The 22,428-nt window shown below is 35.7% G+C and overlaps 1 protein-coding gene across 1 annotated transcript in view; it reads left to right on the plus strand.

The window, feature by feature from the left end:
- The window catches only part of SCFD1 (sec1 family domain containing 1), a 55,397-nt gene extending 35,364 nt beyond the window's left edge, over positions 1–20,033 (plus strand). Inside the window, exons 17-25 of the mRNA XM_074585060.1 lie at positions 650–729; positions 1,289–1,351; positions 2,379–2,454; positions 4,907–4,960; positions 9,627–9,679; positions 12,272–12,305; positions 13,553–13,618; positions 17,661–17,729; positions 18,716–20,033. Coding sequence (XP_074441161.1) covers positions 650–729; positions 1,289–1,351; positions 2,379–2,454; positions 4,907–4,960; positions 9,627–9,679; positions 12,272–12,305; positions 13,553–13,618; positions 17,661–17,729; positions 18,716–18,739 — 519 coding nt within the window. The 3' untranslated portion in view covers positions 18,740–20,033. The remainder of the gene's footprint in view (positions 1–649; positions 730–1,288; positions 1,352–2,378; positions 2,455–4,906; positions 4,961–9,626; positions 9,680–12,271; positions 12,306–13,552; positions 13,619–17,660; positions 17,730–18,715) is intronic.
- Positions 20,034–22,428: the final 2,395 nt, after the last annotated feature.

The raw sequence follows: 22,428 nt of genomic DNA on the forward strand, positions 1-22,428 counted from the left end.
AGATAAACCAAAATGTTAATATGACTCTTTTCCACTCTCTCCTTTTATATTCAGGAATAATTGGGTCAGTTGACTAGGAGATGAATAAAGGAGAAATGCATTTTGTGCCAATACCTGAATAATTCAGGAAACAATGTCTTAATATTTCTTTTGAACTTACGATGATTAATTTCAAGGAAGATTGTTATTATACTGTAGAAATAGTATGTAGTAGAAAAGATACGTTGGGTTAGGCAAAGAGAAAGTATTCTTATAAATATCTTTTAACTCCTCTTTGTTTTTATTCTTTGCTGTTGTGACATTTTACAGAAACCAGTATTCTGTCAGGTTTTTTAAACATGGTGATATAAATCATCACATGATATAAATGTTTCTATGTCTGAAAGTGCACAGGATTTAATTCCACAAATACTGTTAAATTTAATGAGAGCTGCTCGTAGCAAATTGCATTTTAAGTTATATTTTCATACTTAGAGGGAGATGGGATTAAGACTCATAATTACTTTTTAACTTTGGTTAATGCTATAACTTTACACTGCTTATTTAATATTATAATATAATATTATAATATAAGAATATCTTGACTTTCTACGTAAAGAGAGTTAGGAGTAGTTTCAACCTTTTGCATTTCTCCACTTCATAATTTCAGATTGATTTGGAGCAGTATAAAAAAGCACTGATGGATGCAGGCTGTAATCTTGCTCCTTTGAGCTACATAAAACAGTGGAAGTAAGTAATTTCTTTTTTCTCCTACGTGAGGCTACAAACTGGGTAATTTTACAGAACTCAGCATTGTTATCAAAAAATTACGTGTTACTTGTCATACACCATAAATGATCCTTAAATATTCATTCTGGCATAATTTTTTGCAGTCATTGTTACAGTAATACATGCAACTCGTACTGTAAAGCTAAACTCCAGTAATGCCAGAACACTATTGAACATGACACATAGTGGTGTACTTAATGATCCAAGACAGAAACGACTTACTGAATTAAATGAAAAGTCGTGCTAGTTCAGTCTCCAAAAAAGGGCCATGCTGCCTATTAGTTATTTTAGTTTTACATGGTATCAAAATAAAGTCTTTGTCTTTAAATATAAAATGTAATTTCTTTCAGTTCCTTAACTAAGATATTTCTAGACAAGAGGGATGCATGTAATAAATAGTAACTTCCTGAAAGAATTTGAGAAGCAGAAGTTTTTTCACTTTCAGATGACCAGACTGGAACATTCTTACAGCAGTATGTGCCATGAGATAAGCATTTGATTTCTATCCCCGCTTTCACAGGGCTTTCACTAAGATGGCTTCGGCTCCAACCAGCTATGGAAACACTACGCCTAAACCTTTGGGGTATGCTTTTGATTAATTTTCTGTAAGCTTTTGGGTTCTTTTAGCTTATTTTAATAGTACTGGAAGTGTGATGAGTGCTATACGGGGCCCAAAATAAAACATTTTCCCTGTTTGTTAAAAGTTTTAAGTTACAGAGCACTCATCTCCCCTTAACAGTGCATAGGACTTACACACAGGCAAATGAAAGGATCTGTGACTAAATCCACAAAGTAACTTAATATAGTGATATCTGTACCTGCACGTTAAATGTACGTGCTCTCAAATTAGAAGAATTCATCACCGGGACATGGATCTATGACAGCTATCATTTTGAGCCTTATTTTAGTCAATGGCAGAAGATAAGAACAGCCCTGTGTACTCAAAACTGGTTCCTCTCCAGGGCTTGGAGACTTTTAGGGATACAAGAACACACTGCTGTTTCGTTAGTGTGTCCTTGGACTGGGTGTCTGTCTGCTTGTTGAAAGGTGTAGTTGTTCATATCAGGACATGAAAAGAAAGATAACGACTGTAATAAGGGTATATCCCATACAGGTTATGGGACTCAGGTCTTTTCCATGCTTAGGAGGATTTGAATCCTCATTACAAACTTTACTTTCAGGAATGCACTGTCACTGTCATAAGGAAACTGTAGCGCAGTATGGTTAGAGAGAATTCCAGTGCTGTCTCACTTGGAAAAATTACTATTTGTTTGGTTGGAGACACTGAGCATCTCTGTTAACTCTGGTGATTAGGATACACACCTGAAAGGAGCACTCAAATCCCTGCATCACTGAAGTTGTAAAATAAACTGTTCAATGGATTAAAGACTAGAACTCAAGACTCCTATTGATAGGTGAGGTGCTAAATTATAGGTGTATTCCCATACACTTGGTTGCCATGTGGTTGGAAGGATATATTTAATAACAAATTGAATGACTTGGTAGTTAAGTCTCATCAACTTTATTGGGCATTGGATGTCAGCATAAAGTTTAAGAATGCAAATTAGAAAAAGAAGGTCTTACACATCAACTTTATTTTGGTTTTTCAGTCTGTTTTCACGTGTTATGAATACAGGATCACAGTTTGTAATGGAAGGAGTGAAGAACTTGGTACTGAAGCAACAAGTAAGTTTAAAAACCAATATTAAAAAAAAAGCCTATCACATGAGCATTGTTAACATCTAGAAAAACAACTTTCAGTACCTCTGTCATATCAATACAATAGTGGTACAATAACAAAACAAACATCAGCCTCTGATGGTGGACAGATCTGTCATTTTGTAGCTTCCAGTTTTTAGACAAGTAATGAATAATGTTCAAATTTTCTTTGAATGCCTCCATTTATATAGAATTAGATTCCTGTATGTGTGATTAAGATTGATGTTGGCATTATAAAAAAAGCAGCTGTGGAATACTCAAAATAGACTAGACCTTCATAAACAAAAAGACCTCTCCATGTCTTTACTTAGAAGAGCGTGTATTAAGTGCATCTATTCCAGAGTGATTGAAAGGCTGAAAGTGTTCATTCTCTGTCCACTTACAATTCAAGCATTTCTAGTTTTCCCACGTAGGTAATGTACAGCAACCGTAATCTTGAAACGTGCTTGAAAATCAAAGTGTGTTTATAATGACATGGCCACCTTCAAATATTCACCTAACTTTAGAAAATATTTCTGAGCATAACTTGCATGCAAATTTCAATGTAAACCCCCCAAAAGTAAACAAACAGCAACAAAAAAAGACACTCATTGTATAACTTGTTGTAGCTGAAATTTTGAATTGTGGTTCCCAGAAATCTGCTTCCCTGTGGAGGACACATTATTTTCTCCAATATGCACTTTCATCAGATGGCAATAAATAAATATTGACAGTTAAAAAATCTTAATTCTGTAATATTTTGACATCAAGATTTCTAAGAAAAAGATCATTTGTCATATTATATTATATTCTTAGTGGAAGAACCAGAATTTAATTTAGAAATACAGCATATCATAGAATTGCCTAGGTTGGAAGGGACCTTTCAGATCATCTAGGCCAACCATCAACCTAACTCTGACAAAAACCATCACTAAACCATATCTTGAAGCGCTATGTCTACCTGTCTCTTAAATACCTCCAAGGATGGTGACTCAACCACTTCCCTGGGCAGCCTCTTCCAATGCTTGATAACCCTTTCAGTGTTAAAATTTTTCCTAATGTTCAATCTAAACCTCCCCTGGCACAACTTGAGGCCATTTCCTCTTGTCCTGTCCCGTTACTTGTGAGAAATCAGAACTAAATAAAATTAAATCTCACTCTAATTAAATGTGCATCTTTTTGACGTAGGTAATCTTATCGTTGCTGTTGTTTGTTTAGTCATCCTGTTATACACATGATTTATGCATGGAAAGTATCAACTATCATATAAAGTTTTTAAAAAACTGTTTCTGTGGCTTTTTTAGGGTAGTCAATGAAATTAATTCTGCAGGAATTTCACTATGACTAGATATGATAAGTTGCATTGCACAGTTATAAATCAGTGGTACGTCATGAAATTAGTTGAGGAAACTGTTCTAAATGTGCAGCTTGCCTCTTATATTTTATAGAGAGATCTTCAGATAAACTGTTACTTGTAACAATAGATAATAATTATATTGAAAATGACACTTCCTATTCTTCTCATATTAAACATTTTGTCATTTCTTTTAACATGCGTGGCCTTAAAAAGTTAGTAGTATTCTTGAGAAAATGGCTTGCTTTGTTTTGGGTTCTGAGTGAGTAAGAAGCCACAACACCGACGTTTTCAGGATATTTTTTTTCTGGCTTTTAATTCCTTCTCCGGGTGTTCTGGGGTAGCCAAATAAAATACTGTTATTCCTCATGTTTAAACTTGATATAGGTCTGTGGTATTTCTATTAAATTTAACTTTTTATTTCTCATTTGATCACTTGGGGGTTTACATTATTTTCTTACTAAGCATTTTTCAGTCTCATTTATAGATCATCCTTTGGAATGTCCTTTTTTGATATATTCAGTCAACAAGACACATTTCCAATTCCATTGCTATGTAAATTCTCCCTCAGTTTATTATAACTAAAGTAGTTTGACTATTTAATACTTCAGATCTTTTGTCCAAGCTAATGTTTCTCATCGTAAATAAGGAAAAGTCATCTTGAATCTGCTTTTTTTACCCATTTCTTTGACAACATTAGTTCTTTTTTAGAATCACACCTTTAATTCTCGTCTTCAGCTTTAAAATTTTTTCCTTAATCTGCAAAGTATTTTTGTAATAAGAATTCATACATCATCACGTCTTCATATATTGGTAATATCTAAATACAACACTATTCCTATCTTCACACTTTTTTGTGCTTTCTGTTCATCCCCTAGCTAGATGCTCCTCAGATGTTTGCATTTTCTGTACAGAAGGGTAATTTAGGTGGTGATAAAAATGCTCAACGCTTTACAAAATAGAAGAAAACCGTTTAAAGTAGTATTTCAAATGCTGAGTAAACTACTCCGTAAATAGTAGTGTGCCTGTGAATAACTCTTACTAAGCATTTCAGCATTCCCATTAATTTCACATTACATTTTATAGAATCTACCAGTCACGCGTATATTGGACAACCTTATGGAGATGAAGTCAAACCCTGTGAGTATAACTGCCTTCACATGGAAAGAGGTGGAACAAGTGAAATCTTGAGGCTGTGATATGTAATACGCCATGGCTATATTTTTTTGAAAATAGTGCAGTTAAATCTAATCACGCAGTAGCTCAAGAACAGAACCATTTTCGTAACTGTTTCACAAGATTTTTTTGCATAAAAATAGTTTCTGAACAATGACAGTTTATTGCATCTGATTGGAACTAGTGGTTCTGAGTTCTTTTTCTGTTTTAAGCTTCTATTACTCTTGTGCTATATGGGTTTCTGTTGCTCCTGAATTTCTGAAAGTTAAACTGTGGGCTGAAATTTTTTTGCATCAAGGTGATTTATTTATTTATTTATTTTGAGCGCAATTTCAGAGGTAAAATAGTTATGGAGAGGTATGTTAGAGAAAATTTTGTTTCCCACATCTTCAGAGGTTTGCTATTTCGAGGAAAATGTTTTCATACCCATGCAGTCTTTCAGTTTGCAAGCAGAGTTGGTTTTGTGCCAGCCAAGTCCTCTTTTCCCCTTGTTTCTGTGAAAATTTACTCAGACTTTTGAAATTTTTAAATGGTAACTAGATAGTCAATTTACAGCTAAGAGTAGCTCTAAGTCTTTTTATACGTAGTATATAGTCAAAGCAGTCTTTTTTCTTAATAAATTTTGTTCCTTCAGAACTCTTACCTAGGACCATCCTGCGCACAAACTTGCTCTGAAAAAATCACCTGTTAAAAGTAATTTAGAAAGCTTTAATATGTTTGCCACATCGTATCAGTCTTCCTGTTTTAATGACATCCATGTCAGACAGGGAGATGCAAGTGTAATACCTCACACTGGTTATTAGATTTACAACATTGTTCTTAGTCCACTTTCACCTTCAGGTATTGACTAGATGTAAAGGTAGATAAGTAATGGTAAAATATGAAAATTATCAACATGCAAGTAATCCTGTCTTTTCTTAAACTGTACTTCATAGATAATATATGTCATGATTGTTTGCAGAAAATTCGCTTTCTCTTAATGAACAGAGAAATGGACACTGTTTTCAGTGGCAGTGGATTGTTGTCCCTATTTTCAAGACCTGCAAAAGATGTACAGGGCCAATTTTAGCTAGTCAACCAGCAGAGGTCACTCAGAACACTTAATACAGAAAGCTGAAATTAAAAACTACAGATAACTTACAAGTAGGTGAAAAATGAAACCATTTTTTTTTTAAATAAACACTAGCTTCCTCAGCCTACAAGTTTAGGAATTGATTTGGAAAAGTTTACAAGTCATATGGGGTTTTTTTGCTGACTTGATACTGTCGCATTTCACTTAGCCAGAAAACGGCCACAATCACTTTGATAATTTGGAGAAAACATTGATCTAATCACATGAAAAAGCAGATATTGAGCCAGTCTGTCAGACAGAGGCTTTATGTTTCAGTGCCATCTCAGAGACTGGAATTCTCTGAGGGAGAGAGGGAGTCCTGCTTTTCAAGTCATAGGAGACTGGGCAAGCCCTAAAGCATGATTCTAACCTGTAGGAAAGTTGACAGCAGCTTTTTGAGTAAGTTTCGGCTAACAGAAGCAAGCCAGGGAGTCATTCAGGAATATATTTAGACTTGCTGTGCAAGCAACAGAAGTGAAATTGTGTCTGGAAAAGGACAATATGTAGAAATACACCACTGTGGCCTCTGTTCATCTGATGTTTGAGGTACTTTTCTGCTCACCTCAATAGAAAACTATTGCACTGCAGGCAAAATAAAAAGGGAGGGGGAAAAAAAGCTTAACGTTTTAATTTTTTTACAACACAGTAAAAAACCTCCTTTATAGTTTATTGAATCTTACTAACCACAGTGGTGAGTGTATGAAACATACATACAGATAAAAGTTGTAATGCAAAATTAGAACAGATTATTGAGAAGTCAAACAATTATTACAATGCATGTAAATAATTAAAATTATTTTCTGAATATAAGGTGCAATAATAAAGTAAATATATGAAATGTACAACTTGTACCACCAACATTCGAAATATTATTGTCAGGTGAAATTTTAAACCTATTCAGAATGATAAGCTGCGCAAAACTCTGTAGGGTTGTCTGTAAATCATTTTGTGTTTTATTTGTCCCTGCGGCTTCTTTTGTCTCCCAGGGACAGCTACCAGGAAGGACAGAGGAGTCTCCACCTGTGCTTTCCAAGTTTTTCATAAGCAGGAACAGATAGAACACTTCTCAATAATACCATCCTGTAATTTTTAAAATTTGTCTAGATTGCTTAACTGTAGTTAACTTTTTCTTGCAATATTTATTCAGAAACATTCACTGATGACTTTGAAGTAATCCGTTACTTGGGTTTTTTTAATAGTACCATTTATTGGGCGAAGCAAATTTTTAAGCAATTGCTTTTCATAAAAAATTCATAATTGTGTTTTCATAAAGGAATGTTCTGTTCATAAATCTAATAACGTAGCTGCTTTATTTTGTAATCACTAAATAGAGATCGACTAAAACCTTAAATCTTCCTAACACCCAAAAAAATCATGTTGTCAAGCATACTCAAATTTTAACCCATAGATATGAAATTGACCACCACGTGCTATAGAATTATGGAGCTTCTTTTAAGTATCTTCCACAAAATTCTTGAGGCAGGACTATCCTTGATAAGTAAACCGTTAATATTTTTATGACAAAGTACCAAAGTCTGTCAATATAGTATATATATTTGTATGGACTTAAGAGGTAGATAAATCTTCTTTGTGTTATATATGAATGGAACTGTATTTCAGTTAATTTCATCCCTTTCAGTGAATATGTCGTCTTTCAGGCTTAGGATATGATGTCATAGCCTTTCATGCATTACAACGAACATTCTACAAGCGGGGGATTTCCTTAATCCAAACTAGTCATGTTTGCTTCTGCAGAAAAAAACAAATACAGACTGAAAGTCAAGGATATTTCCATGGGTCTTTTTCCATTTTAATTTGAAATTTTGAACATTATGTCTATAATTTCAAAAGTTTGAATTTTATTCTTGAATTTCTTGGGGAAGTCACGAATTCAGTTGTGTGTAACAAAACCACTGTGCAGTTGGTTTTATTGGCAGACAAGCTGTTTTTTAAAGCAAATAAAATCTAGTAGGGTTACTTTCCCTGCACCCTCAGAACTGATTTCAGCAAGAATGGTGTAGCTATACAACAAAAAAAATAAACTAGCTTATCACATTTCTATTACTTTACCACTTTTTGTATATCTACTTACACAAGCCCACAGCAAAAACCACAACAGTAATACGTTCAGGAGGAAATGTTTGTAATGTTGTTTTTTAACTCTGATTTTAGTTCTGGCGTTAATCTGTAATTCATTCTAACAAGCAGGGAAGCTGCAGCTCTTTATCCGAGTTAAATATTTCTCATATACCTCTAGGTTTTAGTCTAGCAATATCTGTCCACTCCCAACTCTCTCATTACTTCAAAGTTGCTTTACCACCTTTATGTGCAAGGCTGCCAAAATAATGAATGCTGGCAGACTTTATAAATGCAGTTGAAATTCCCGCTGGAGCGTATAAAAGCATTTTACAGAGGTTCAGAGTGAAATTAGATCTCAATTAAATTTTTTAAAAAGCCAAACTTGAGGATAAGAGACTTATTTTCTGTAATTACATAAAAGTCCTTAATATCAAATAGATTTATTTTCTGTGTATGTAACCACCACGTGTATACTAAATATTTTGTAGTATTAGAGATATTTATGCTTTGTGAGCTCTAATAAATTCCCCAGATAATGTCTGCTACTCCAGAAGAGTTATTTCTGCTCTACAGAATCATCAAATCACAGAGATCTTGCATGTAAGCACCCAGATGAAACAAGCTGTAGTCCTGCACGCAGTTTATACGCAAACTAAACTTCACAATACCTGGGTGAAAATGTAATATAGAAACAGAAGAAAGCCAAGTAGTTGTCAGAAGGAATTACTAAGAAGTTTTGTTTTTCATCCATAATAATTGGCTAAAATCCTGCTTGTTGCCAAGAAAAATATTGGAAGTGCCTCAGTGTTTTGTGTGAAGAAAAGATTTTTTTTTATATATAATTTAGACAGTCAGACTTTTCAAATTCTTGTGGAACTCATTTCTTCTTCAAGAGCTTAATTTTGGTTTAATAGTAGTCATAAATCATAAAATGAAAAGGGTAAGTTACGTAACAGTAGCCGATTTTGATCTCTTGTATTTAGCACTCATTGCCATAGAAGCGTTTTGTTTTATAATATTGAATCAATAGCAGATCTCTGTAACCTGGAAAATGTTAGCATTTATAACTAACCATGTGATGTTCCTCTTAAGCTGGTAACACCTTAATTTTCCTTTCTGCATATTGCCTTTCCGTTGGGTTTTCTTATGCAACACATGCAAGTGTATTTTTTGGAAAGTGTGTAACAGTTAATTTTAGATGAACCAGAAACAAAAAGTTCAACAGCCCCCTTCATAGCTCTCGCACTGTTGTTTATTCTGCACTGGTTCAGTTATGTACAAATACTATAAATATTAGCAGACACCGCAATTAGTTTTGAATGATGTGACTGCTAAATGGGAAATGACGTTGGTTTGAATCATGTTTAATGTAATAGATACAAGCAGAAATTCATAAGCCAAAATTATGATCTTTTGAGATAAAAACATACTTTTTAATAGGAGACGGATGACTACCGGTATTTTGATCCCAAGATGCTACGAGGCAGTGACAGGTGAGTTCATTATGAGTTTTGCTTCTTTCCTTATACCCTGTGAAAAGGCTAACTTAAGAAACCCCGTTTTATTTTACTTGCTGACCACAAGTAATTAGTTTTAATCATTAATTCTAAGTCAAGACAGTTGGTGTTGAAGGAATTCACAACGGGAACTTGGATCAACCAGATAAATTTTTATAACGCTGCAAAAAAAAAATCTTCGTTCCAGTGATGGAACACGCTGCTAACACGTCCGTTGGTTCAGTCACAGAAACGTATACTAATATTTAGCAGTAATAAATGTTAGCATTCTTTATAGTTGTACTGTTGGGTTTCTTGGAAACTTTGTGGGTTTTCACTGTTAAATTAAAAAGTCATCAGGCAGTGCACTAAAATTTCTTTTTAAACAGTTTAAATCCCTTTTTAATCAGTTTAAATTTGAATACAACCCTTCTTCAGTAATATGTTAATAACTTTGCAAAAAAAATTGTTAAAAATGGACTGCATTTGCTCTTGTATAGGCAGGTGCACATTTTATATTCATGAGCATATGAATGGACAGTTGGATATAGTTTATTTTACCAATAAAAGAGGGGAAGAGGAATTACAGTAGACATTTATAAATTTTTATCTTTTGCTCTATATCTATCAGCAATAACTGTTTGATAATCTCACCTCCAATATCCTAGAAACAGAGAAGGTACTTAATTTTAACATACCTTCTAAAAATAATTTTCATCGGAGCTGTGGGAAAACAATCAGCTCATTTAATTGCAGTGGTTTATTACAGGATGAATATGGATAAAGTGGGTCCAGACTTGGTTTTAGTTGTTTGCATTAGAATCTGTCCCTACTTCCCCTGTTCTTGAATCATGGAAAGTATATTTCTGACAGCATGAATAGTAATAGGAAACAAATTTCAGATAACATATATGCTTTCTTGGAAAGTATTATTACAGACTATATAATTTCAACAATAAGCAGATTTTGAAAGCATCAAAGAAAAAAATTACCAATATTTTATGTATAATTTTGATTGCAACTTTCATTGTTCTGTTACACTTTTACAGCATTTCTGGAGGATTTTGTGCAAAAGTGCAAAGATTAGTTTTATTAAAGCCAAAGGGTTTTTCCTCATGTAAATGTGCATTTTTACCCACTCCATGTATTTCTTATGTTGCTTTAAATAATGTAATCATATGCATTTACAGCAGTTCATAAATGTGCCATTCTCTGTGCCTATAATAATCGTCATAGGGGAAAAACTTTTAATTTCTGGTTTGGAGTTTGTTTGCATTTTTTACATAAACGCAAGTTATGTTCCTTAAATCTTATTTGAGCATGACAACAAAACTCTAGTATAGGGGTTTGTCTAAGTCTGCCTTCAAATATTCATGTAAATGAACAAAAAAACCTGTTTAGCTGGCTTAATAAAATATTAGTAGTTTATAATAACAATATTAAATAGTATAATTAATGGAATTATATTAAAAAGTGACTAATTTTTTTTCATAACCTACTCCCGTTTTAAGAAATACTGGTATTTCTACCTGTTATTTTTTAAATAGCATAGGAACTGGGTTACTGCAGTTCAGTCTTAGCAAAACAGTATCTTTATATCCTGTGTAAAGCCCATGTCAAAGTGTAAACAGGCCTTGCTCTCTGAAAGGATGACACAAAATGTTTGTGGATTTGTTATATCATATTCAAACAATGAGAGAATTGGGCTGCCAGTTCTACTTATGGGGAGTCTGTAGTATTCACAACAGATCAAAACAACATATTAGAGTGAGCCATTCCCTCTTAAAACCTATTTTTCCGATACACTGGAATCTCTGTTGAGTCAATTGTTGGTCACTCAGAGAAAACTTCTTGAAATAAGGGAAAAGAGAAGTTGAAGGGAAACATGCAATGCTTTTAATCTGTATGAGAACATAAGACATATTTTACTGCAAGGGGCTGCAGGCCAGTACAGGGCAGGAAGGGCAGGAGGGCGGACGGACCCTCTTTGCTTTCTCCCTTTATCCCTTCCTCCTGAAGGTGCAAGGTGATGGGGAAAAGGTTTCTCCCCCTCTCCCTGCTGCCTCCCTGTGGCTAGGACTGAGGAGGAAGAGACTGTACCACGCAAACTCTAACTTGCCCCTTCCTCTTCAAATCATTTTCATCCTAATGTTGTTGCTGTGGCACCTGACAGCAGAACACATACCTGCTGCCTGTAGGAGATTTTGAAGCACCAGTAAGTATATATGCAGGCACTGCAAACTGACTGGCTTGCCTAGTTAAGATTCCAGTAAGCAGCATTTGTAAGTGCCATGAACTATGCTAACACTGATGAAACGTTTTACTCACTGTATTTGCTCCTAGCTAGCACCACTCGAGTTAGAGCTTCAGGTATTAAGTCCCATAGAATGAAAGGTTTTCTGTAATAAATCATTTAAATAAAATACCTGTAGAATGAATGCATAAAAGCAATTATTTTTCTATTTTGTATATTTTTCTAATATTATATAGTATTCCTTAAACGTGGTGTGTACATGATACTTATTTTGCATATTTATATTAATGCTTAGTAAAATCTAAGTTGTAGTTTGTTCCTGTTTCTTTTTATAGCTCAGTTCCAAGAAACAAAAATCCGTTCCAGGAGGTAAGTGAAGTAGAAATTATTTTTCAGTGTTCCTGCGTTAAAAATCAGTTTTTGATGATCGTGATTAAGAAAACGAGAGGTCTTGTTTGCAAAAACCACTTAGACTAATTATATCTAGTATTAATTATAATTAGCTGTTATTCTGAAGAAGTCTATTCGTCTTCAAAGGACTATGTAAGCATTAACTAACACTGTAGAAAAAAAATCTAGAAAATTCTTCTGGAAGTAATTACAGGGATTTATTAATATCATAATTGGATACTCAGCAATTTAAACCCCCCATTTTTATAGCAAATCTTTAGAGTGCTCTCTAGATTTAATCCTTTGGTCTTAAACAGCAGTGTTGCCCACTGATATAAGCGACAGTATTTTAAACGATCTCTGCAATTAAAGGAATAAAGCAAAACAACAAATGTTGTCATTTTATACAAATGCCAGTAACTTTCACTATTTTTCAACATAAATATTTGCAAATAGTAAAAGTGTTAGTTATCTGACCTTACTAATAAGTTTCATAAGCAAAATCTTTGCCTTGGCAATATACAAATGTCTCAGGTTTCTCTTGAAATGTCTTAATTATCCTCCTGAACAAAAGAAATACCATATGGTGTCATATATATGGCTAGCAGACAGTCATAGCAAAAATGTCAGTAGTAACATAAGGTCTATATAAAATTTGTATAGTGTAGTCAAACAATTTTGAATAGTGAATGTTAACAAAAATGATGCAACTCTTAACTTTCCTTTTTCTCTTCATTAATTGTTCTCTTTTAAGCATAACCCAGAAAATACTGATGGCCTTTACCTGTAATATTACAGATTATTACCAGTAGTAAGGCCGGGGGGGGGCTGAAATAATGAAAAAGTATATTCCTTTATAACAGAAGTATTTTATTCATGTCCCGAATTAATTCTTAAGCATCCTTGGAAATATTATAACTGTTCCTATGGACACTGGAGACATCTCCACACAAAAAAATAACATGTTAAAACTGCCTGTGTTTCACATGTTTCTTAGTAGTAGGTAGCGACACGTTAAAAGCTCTCAGCTAGCAAGCTGCATCCTGCTAAAACTCTTCTGTTACCTTCTTTCAGGTAGGAAGCTAGTGGTTCTGTATCCAGTTCTTATCAGACTGCAGTGTGATTAGGATGATTTTTACTGGCGGTTTAATGATTTGGTATATATTTTACTATGAAACGTTAAGATTTTGAATGCATACTCTGATTATGTGTGTGTTGCCTTTTAGGCAATAGTGTTTGTAGTTGGAGGCGGCAACTATATTGAATATCAAAATCTTGTTGACTACATAAAGGTACGTGCACTTCTGTCAGTTGTAGTCTATAACTTACTGATAGAAACCAGTTTTAGCAGGGTTTCTGTAACATCTAGTGTTTAGAAGGTTAAGTCTATGAAATTAGCCTCAACATCCTTATTATATACAGAGTCTGGGGAAAAGTATGTAAGAAATCAGTAGAAAATGTGGATTATTAATTCAGACCAACAAAGAGTTACTGTTTCTGGTATTTTTGCTCATGTTGCACTTTTAAGTAAATAAACTGCATTGTGCTTTATTTTGTCTTCATACACACTGTCATGGTTGAAAACTGTCAGCAGCCATACCTAACTGAATTAACCTGTCATCTGTACTGATACATCAGATGCTGTCAGTTTTGCTGTTCATACTGTCGTAGAGTCGTTACTAGCTTGCATTTGCTGCTGTTAAATAAAGCAGCTATAGTGTATCATAGCCTTCAAAGTAAGGAACTGCTCAGAATTCTCTAGTTTTCATAAATCTTGCAAAAGAGATGCTATAGTGCTTTTTCGTGTGCAACTTTGCAATATAAAGTCAGTTCAAAACAAGGCCCACAGATAACAGTATCTTATTTTACAACAGTCTTACGTGAGCATAATGTCTTTTGTTTCAGAAAACAACATAAATGCAAATACTATGCTACCTGTCAGAGCAAAGATCAGATTGGCATCAGTATCTGAGCATTTATTATTTATCCACATTTAGAAGTTTTCACTAATGAGTTAATGGAAGCTCACTCTTGATATGCTGCATCATTTGATTCTGTGTGGAAATCATAAGAGGTGTCATATGCACAAAGAAGAAAATAAAACATGACCAACTATGTAATGCTGGTGTAACAGATTCCGGTTCTCTGGCTCCAGCTGGCCAGCCTAGCAGAACACATGTACACCAAAAATCAGTGGATGGAGAAAAGTAACTACATCATTACAGTTCTTGGGGGGAAGGTGTGGGATTCAAGCACTTCCCAGGAATAAAAATACAAAAGGAACCTTGATAAAATTTTGAAGTAGGTAATAAATTGTTTAAGAGCAGCAGTATACCATTCTTCCTTCCTGATCTTAACCTTGTTCATGGTCAAATCGTCCTATCCTGTAGTGGGTTGGATTAAGGCTTTTCAGACAAAAGAGTAAATACGGAGCATTAGTCACTGAAAAACACTTCTTCCACAAAACAGGCACATGAGAGTTTTCTGTCCAGGTAAATCTTAAAGACTGTAAAGACAGAACATGTGTGATGAGTTGTTTTCCCCCTCTTAACAGGCAGCCATTTTGCAGCAGAGCTGGTCTGGGTAGGGGAAAGGAGAGGAAGAGGAACGTAAGCTAAAGAAATTATTTAGGCACTTACTATTCTTGATAACTAATTATAGCATTCAGGGGCATCTGCCTATAGCAGAGTGCATTGTCAAACTTTTGGCTTTTAGTTTACCTAAAGCCACTTCAGGTGCCATATCAATTCAAAAGATGCCCAGCAATTTTGTGAGGTATAGTTGTTGCTTCGTACTAAAATAAAACTGAATCCCCCAGAGGCTGATACGCTTCTTGGAGATGTAGCTGCGTACTGACAGAGCTGAGATTTGCTGTGTATGCATCTGTGTGTGTATATACAGAGCGTTTGTATGGTGACAAGTTAAACGCTTGGCACTTCATACAGAGTGGCAGAAAAATGAAATTTCTAAGGAATAAGAGGGCAAACAGGAGGTCATTTGGTAAACGGAGAGGACAGAAGAAACTGAAAACTATAGGAATGGTAATGTTAGATCTTAGGGAAGAGCTGGAAGTTGGACATAGTTTTTGTTCCTCTGGAACCTGTGGACAGAGGTCTCTTCATCGTCAGTTGTGACAGCTGAAGGGTGCTGTATGCTCCTCCAGTCAGGCTGCGTACTTGGTCAGTGGGAGATGCCCTCCCAAGGGGGAAGACTCCCTCGCCTTTATTCCACTTAGCCATTTGCTCTTCAAAAAACAAGGCTAATGAAAGCCTTAATTCTACCTCCCAATGCCCCAGAGACTTGTCTGTCTCTCCCAGGTGACTCTTACAGTCTTATCCAATAAAATTTGTTTTTCCATGTGGTACATTTCCAGCATCTGTTTCAACAGATGTAGCTTATTAATTATTCTAATATTCAATGTCTTCCTCCAGAATAAAAAAAGGGAAAAATCAACAGCTCTGTTCTTGCAAGCAGATACCACAAAGATTTTATTCACTGCTTTATTTTTCTAAGCACTATCTGTTTTGCCAGTTTGCCTCTGAAAGCACAGAGAAAGTATTTTAAAACTTTCTAAAACAGGAAGCAATGTTCATTCAGCTTTGACATTCTGCGTTTTTTTGTAGCAGACCTAAGAGGAACCCTCAAATTCAATTAATTGCAGTTCTGTGCTAGAGTGGACTATCTCACATCATCAAAAAGCAAATATTTATTATGTCAGTAAGGCAGATTATGCCTTAAAATAGATATATTGGCCAAGTGCAGTTCAGCATGCTGAAAATGTGTCATCAAAATCGCATGCCATAGGGAGCCTCTAAGAGGAGACTAACATACTGTTTTAAAGGAATTTACAAAAGAATTTAGCACGTCCTTTAATTTCCTTTTCTATATGGTCAGAAAGGTACTGCTTGAGAATCTGTTCCAATCTACCTGTGATAGACGTTATCATTTATTACAAACAAGTTAAATCCAGCATAGTTTTTCCCTCATTAAAAAATACTGGACTTCGAAGAGTACTGAGTTTTAATTTTTTTTTTTTTTTTTTTTAATGTTAAGTGTTTTCTACTTGGCTCTGTTAATTGGAGATATATTTCTTTATTTGAATGGACTGAGTAATTAACTCGTAAAATGTGTATGCTTTTATTTAAAATCATACTTCTAGAAGAATATATATGACAGGCTGGAAGCATTACATGAATGTGTATTTTAGAGCTGCCTGAAAGACAGCAATCCCATTTCATGATTATTTGTATCATTTACGATTTTTTTTGTTGGTATAGGCAGAAACAAATGCTATTCAGTCATGCTACTGAAAGGAGAATCTGTCAACACACCAGTTTAGATCAAAACCAGACCTGTTCGGGCATTCAGATTAAAAAAAAAAACTGGCCTGAAATGTGGGAAGATGCAAGCTCAAGATCCTGCTCAGCAACGAGGATAGTTTATTACCACAAATCATTCAAAACTAGTAAAGATGAGGGCCTTAGGCTTACCCTCTCCTCAATTAGCATGTGACCACCAGCTAAATTAGAATCTGCTTCTGTTACTTTCTGCTGAAATGGCACAATTCGTAATATATGTGAAATAAAATCATTTTGTCAAGGCTTATGTTCCTATTTTGCTCTTTAGCAAGTAAATTTTACCTAGCTAATATAGGAAAATGCAAAATAACTTAACAGTGAAACAGAATTCTCAAGCCTATGCTTGGACTTTAAGGTACCGTGGGATTATTAGCCCAGCACTGGAAATAAACTAATTTTCACTTCCAAAATGCTAACACAGGACTTTGGCAGCCTTTTTACTGTCCAGCTAACACTATTAAACCATTCACTGCAAGTTGGGTTTATTATGCATCCGATTGAAATCAACAAAATGTTTTGTCTCAGGATCCCTTTACAAAAAAATGCTGGTTTTATCATTGTCATATGGAAATGAAGTACAGATAAAAGTTTTCAGACTCTAACACAACAGAACCAGTAAATGTGTTGTCACTATTCTTAGAGCAGTGCCCTCTTATTTTAGGGGGTAGGGTTTGCTCAAGTAAGGTTGTCCCCTTCCCCAAGCCATTCTTAGATACATCAGAGAACTAAGCCTTCTAGCGAATATAATTGTGTCAAACGCCCCATGGTTTCTACTTTCTTTCTGTGTCTGGTCTCTCATTTTCCACTTCAGTTTAATTACGGGGGGGGTTTCTCTGCTGGAACAACTATTCTTTCTCCAGCCAAAAGCATAGGACAAACATCATCAAGATTGGGGTTTTTTGCTGTACAATTAGTTTAGTCCACTTCTGCTACTCTGTTAAACACTTGGTTGCTTCCTGGCTTTTCTTTTTTTTAGGGTAAACAAGGCAAACATGTCTTGTATGGCTGCAGTGAACTTTTTAATGCTACACAGTTTATAAAACAGGTAAGGTACCTTTGATAACCTCTGTAATGTTTATCACTTCTGTAATTGCGTGTTGACTTATTTACCTTTACATCTTTCCGTGGACTTAAAAAAAAAAAAATTGAGAGATTAATACAAGTTACTGTTGTCCGTTTTCTCTTGATTGAAATGGGAGTTTGGAGTCAGTATTTTTAATTAACTTTTGAAGGCCTGTGTTGTCAATGTGAGTTCACGGGTAACGCAGGTGAACAAGTTCATAATAATAGCTTTAACATAAATCCTAATGAAAAGAAAAATTACTCGGTTCTTGGTGCTTTTCACAAATAGCCTGTCTTTCCAGGCTATTCTAGTGACTTACACAAGTTAAAAACTGCTTTTCAACTATGATCTTGAGACTTTTGTCCTAAATTTTGCTATTTATAAATACTGGCCTAGTGGGAGCTTGAGGTTGTCCATACCTGTATTAAAATCAATCTTTTAATGCAGTTAAAAATGTTATCATTGCCATTACTTCTCTATGCCTCATTCCAATACAAATGCAAAACAAAAATTATTCACAGTGGTCAGCAAATACTAGCCCTTCAGGAGCTGTCACCACCTATGGTTTTACTTCCTACTAAGATGAGAATTATTGTTGAATTATTCAAGACTATATGTAGAGTTATTCAACACTACATTTTTAAGAACTAGATTTATTCTTGTTGCACTTGAAGGAGAGAAATCACACATAGCAGCTTTTAACTCTTCAGTGAGCTTAATTAACTTTTTTTGTTGACTTGACTGTGTACGCTGCACCTTTACCCCGAAATTCATTCAGATCTTAAGATGCGAAGCTCAGATCCCTTCCTGTGAGGGTGTGCATTAAGTATTCTACTACCTGTGTACTTTCAGTTGCAAGGAACAACCAAAGCTTATAGGACAGAAACGCTTACTGTGTGAACTGGATAGTAGTTTGACTGAAAGAATGAGATGAGCAACCTAATGGTTTTCTGTCTCTCCCTGTTCAGCTGTCCCAACTCGGCCAGAAATAAGACTGAAACACCATTACCTGGACAGTAACGTGACAACGAAGAATTGTTACGACATTCAGATATCTTCATATCTATAATTTTGTCATGATATTAAAACTTAAACCCATTTCATTAATATAATAACTTTTTAAAAAAATCTGTAAGTAATACAGTGTATATCAACACTTCAGAAATAAACCTTAAAACCTGCTATATTTTTGGTGGGGGTCGGTTTCACATTATTGCCTTTTAAATGCAGTATTAGCCACGGCATGCGGCAGAGCTGGCTGAAAAGCATTTTCGAGTTCTTAGATATATAGTTTCTGTTAAACAAAGCAATAGCTTGAAGAAAAGGTGAAGTCTGTCTTTAGGAGATGTGTTGTTCTTGAAAGCCAGACTATCTTTATTTAAGACAACTGGAAAGGACAAAACTGCCTGTTGGGACCACAAACACCCTTCGTGCAAGAGAACTACTACTTCTAGTTCTTACCCTTTTATTTTACCAAAGTCATTATACTTGTACTTAGATTTGTGCGGTCTTTGCTTGATGGTCCAAAGATGTGCTTGAAGTTGCCTTCAGTACAAGTCCCCGATACAGTAATTTAGCTTTTCTCTTAAGGTTAAGAGAAAATTGCTTACCTACACAGTCACAGTTTCAAACTGTAAAACGGTGAAGTCTTTAATAATTTTATTCTGCACTTTTTATTGTAACTGCTTTGACTGTTACATTTGGGAAGAAACCAAGTCATACTCACAGAGCAGCTCTTAATGGTTTATAAGCACTTATTTAAAATACACTTTTTAACAATTGCATTAGGTAGGGGCAGTTCAGTAGTTCAAAGAACCTCATGATATAATTAAGGAAACAAGCAGAATGAGGGAAAGAAACCTCTGCAGACCACCACTTAATTTAAATGCCCTTAGTAGTACAACACTATCGGATATAAATGAAGATTTCCTTCCTATGTTAGGAGGAAATTTTGCTAGGATTGATGGTGTTTACATCAATTTGAATGGAATGTAAAATAGCAGCTTTTTCCCCAAACACATCAGTACTTTGGGTGATAGGAACGCTGCTCTCGTTACCAGTTACGGATCCAGCACCACTCTGCATATGAAGCTCCACGACTGGAGACTGCAGCACTTCACTTTTTACTTAAGTGATAGAGTCCAAAATGGAATTGCTTCGTGGTTAGTCCAGTGCATTGGCTGAAGCAGCCCTAGGAGTAATAAGTTTGTAAGTAGGTACGTAGGAACTAACTCCAAAGTTATCACAACTGAGTTCTCCAGGTCTGAAATAAAAGGTCTTGAACCGAAACAGCCTCCTGTCCCTTGTTTATTGACACTCAGTGGAGGGACCTGCTGGCTCTCCTGGGTTGGGTGGGTCGTTAGATGTCACCCACTGCTGACAGATGGCTCTGGCTCATAGGAAGCCGAGCTTGGTCAGTGTGCCAGGCTTATGGAAAAATCAGCCACAGCAGCAATGATTTTTCTATGGCTTCAGAGAGAAAGTTATTCATTTTCTTGCAGTGAATAATTAGATGATTTGACCCACTTCTGTTTTGTTTGGAAATGGTTTAGTGACCCTCTTCCCTGTAGAAATCTCAGTCTTTTTCAGAAACATTCAAATATATTGTGCTCCTTAATGTGGTTACATGTCACAGAGACATGCTTGCCTGCCTTCAAAAGCATTCACAATCTCGCTGTTTAATCTACTGATGCATCATAAATTTTTATCTAGAATTATAAACCATTAGGTAGTTCAATCGCTGTAAGAATTTGAAATTCTGATTATAAACTTTGTAGCTTTCCCTTCATCTGCCAGAGTCTTTCCCCTTCTGACAAACGAAGCAGGACTAAATTTTACATTTTTAAAGCGTTTTATTGAATTTATCCCAGCTCCTTCTCTTAATTGCATAGGTTGGCTTTCTTGGTTTGGCAGTGGAGGAGTGATCTTTATCCTGTGAAACCAGGCATGTCCCAAAAAGCCTCAGGACTATCAGTCCCGCGTCCTACTTCAGTCTTCCCATCTCGTGCATGTGCATTTCTGGTTCTGGCAATCCAAGGGGTCTATCATATACATAATGCTTTTTAAAGAAAATGGCTTTTTAGCACCTCAGCATGGACATGCAAATGTAACTATAATTTACTGCTCCAGATTCTTACTTCTGTTAGGTGCGCCTCATGAAAATAAGTGGATGAAAATTAACCTGGGTGGAAGTGAAGTGCCAGAGGGGTGTGTAGCTTCCCTTAACAAGAATTGGTGTGGATTCTTTCCATATTTGTTGGGAGGTTTTGTTTGGGATTTAGTAGTAATAACCTGATATGAATATAATTCTCCATATTGTTTCCTGTAACTAAAACTATTCCCCCCAGCTTTTTCCTCCTTCCCCCAAATAAATTTATAGTATCTTCAGTCTACATACAGACATTCAAAGGTTTGGAAAGTATACTGAAGATCTAGTTTCAACAAATAATGGGATTACCCCTACTTCATTTTTGGGGTGTAAAATTACACAGGTCAGCTCAAATAGTTTTGTTGGGTTTTTTTTGTGGTGGACTTCACCGAGCGGTTTAATTTACTCCCTGAAATGACCCAGGACCATTTGGACAGTCAGCTGCAATGGAAAACCTTTCTCGGTTCTTACTGCATCTCTAACAAGGCAGGTAATGGCAACACCTTGTATAAGGTGCTGAATTTGGCACCTTACACATGAATGGCATGAGGAGCTCTGCTCTGAAGCGTTTACTGCAATGCAGGCATAGCATTACATTGATTTAAAAATAGAATCCAGGCATTCAATCTGTTTTATGCCTCTCAAAAGACTTTTTAAACCATAAGTCAGCACATACATAGAGTTTTTATCTGTTTCAAATGCAAATAACTATGTTCGTACACTGCTCCTAGACCACAAATATGCACCATGTGAAACAGACTGGATAAGGGCAACATTTTTCTATCGTTTTTAAGTCCCGTACAACTGGGGTCTTCCCACCTGGTTTGCTCGTTCTTTTATGCCTCGGTGTTTTCAGTTATGTGTCCACAACAACAACTAATCAGATCAGGTGACAAGACCATACAAGGGAGAGACATCAGCCAAAGATAACGGGTTATAGCACAAGACATTTCACGGGCAAGTACATGGGTTTTTTGTGTGGAGCTTGTATAGTAGCAAAGCTAATTGCTGTATTGCTAGCGCTGAAATAAACCCTCTCTTTTCGTACGTGAATGAAGTGACACGCTGCTGCTGCAATATTTTCTTCAGATTCCCTTAACGGTACGTTCCAGTCCTCTACGAGAATCTCTCTCACTTCATTTTCCTGGGACTGTTGGGCACTACACTACTGAGCTCCAGCTGGGATGTGAAGTCACCCGTGGAACTAGAACATCAATCCATTTCCCATACACCATTAACCAGCCGTGGGCCCTGGTCATTCAGACGTGTTTTGAATGGGTAACTCTCAGGGAAAGATACCTACTCCTACCTGGCATAGTCTGTCCAGCTGCAGGACTCGGGATAGTTGTTTTTTTCTTCCCAGTGAAAAAAAGCCTCGGCCAACCTTCCCTCACTCTGACTGTGCTCTGATGAGTTCTTTGAAAGCAGGTACTACGACACAGGGAACGTAACTGCATAAGACACCTTCGGTGGGTTTTATGTCCCCATCAGTCTGAAGTCACCTTTACCATATGAGGGATATGTGGTAGTTTG

This window comes from Larus michahellis, chromosome 4, assembly GCF_964199755.1.
Source record: "Larus michahellis chromosome 4, bLarMic1.1, whole genome shotgun sequence".
In the NCBI taxonomy this organism is placed as follows: Eukaryota; Metazoa; Chordata; class Aves; order Charadriiformes; family Laridae; genus Larus; species Larus michahellis.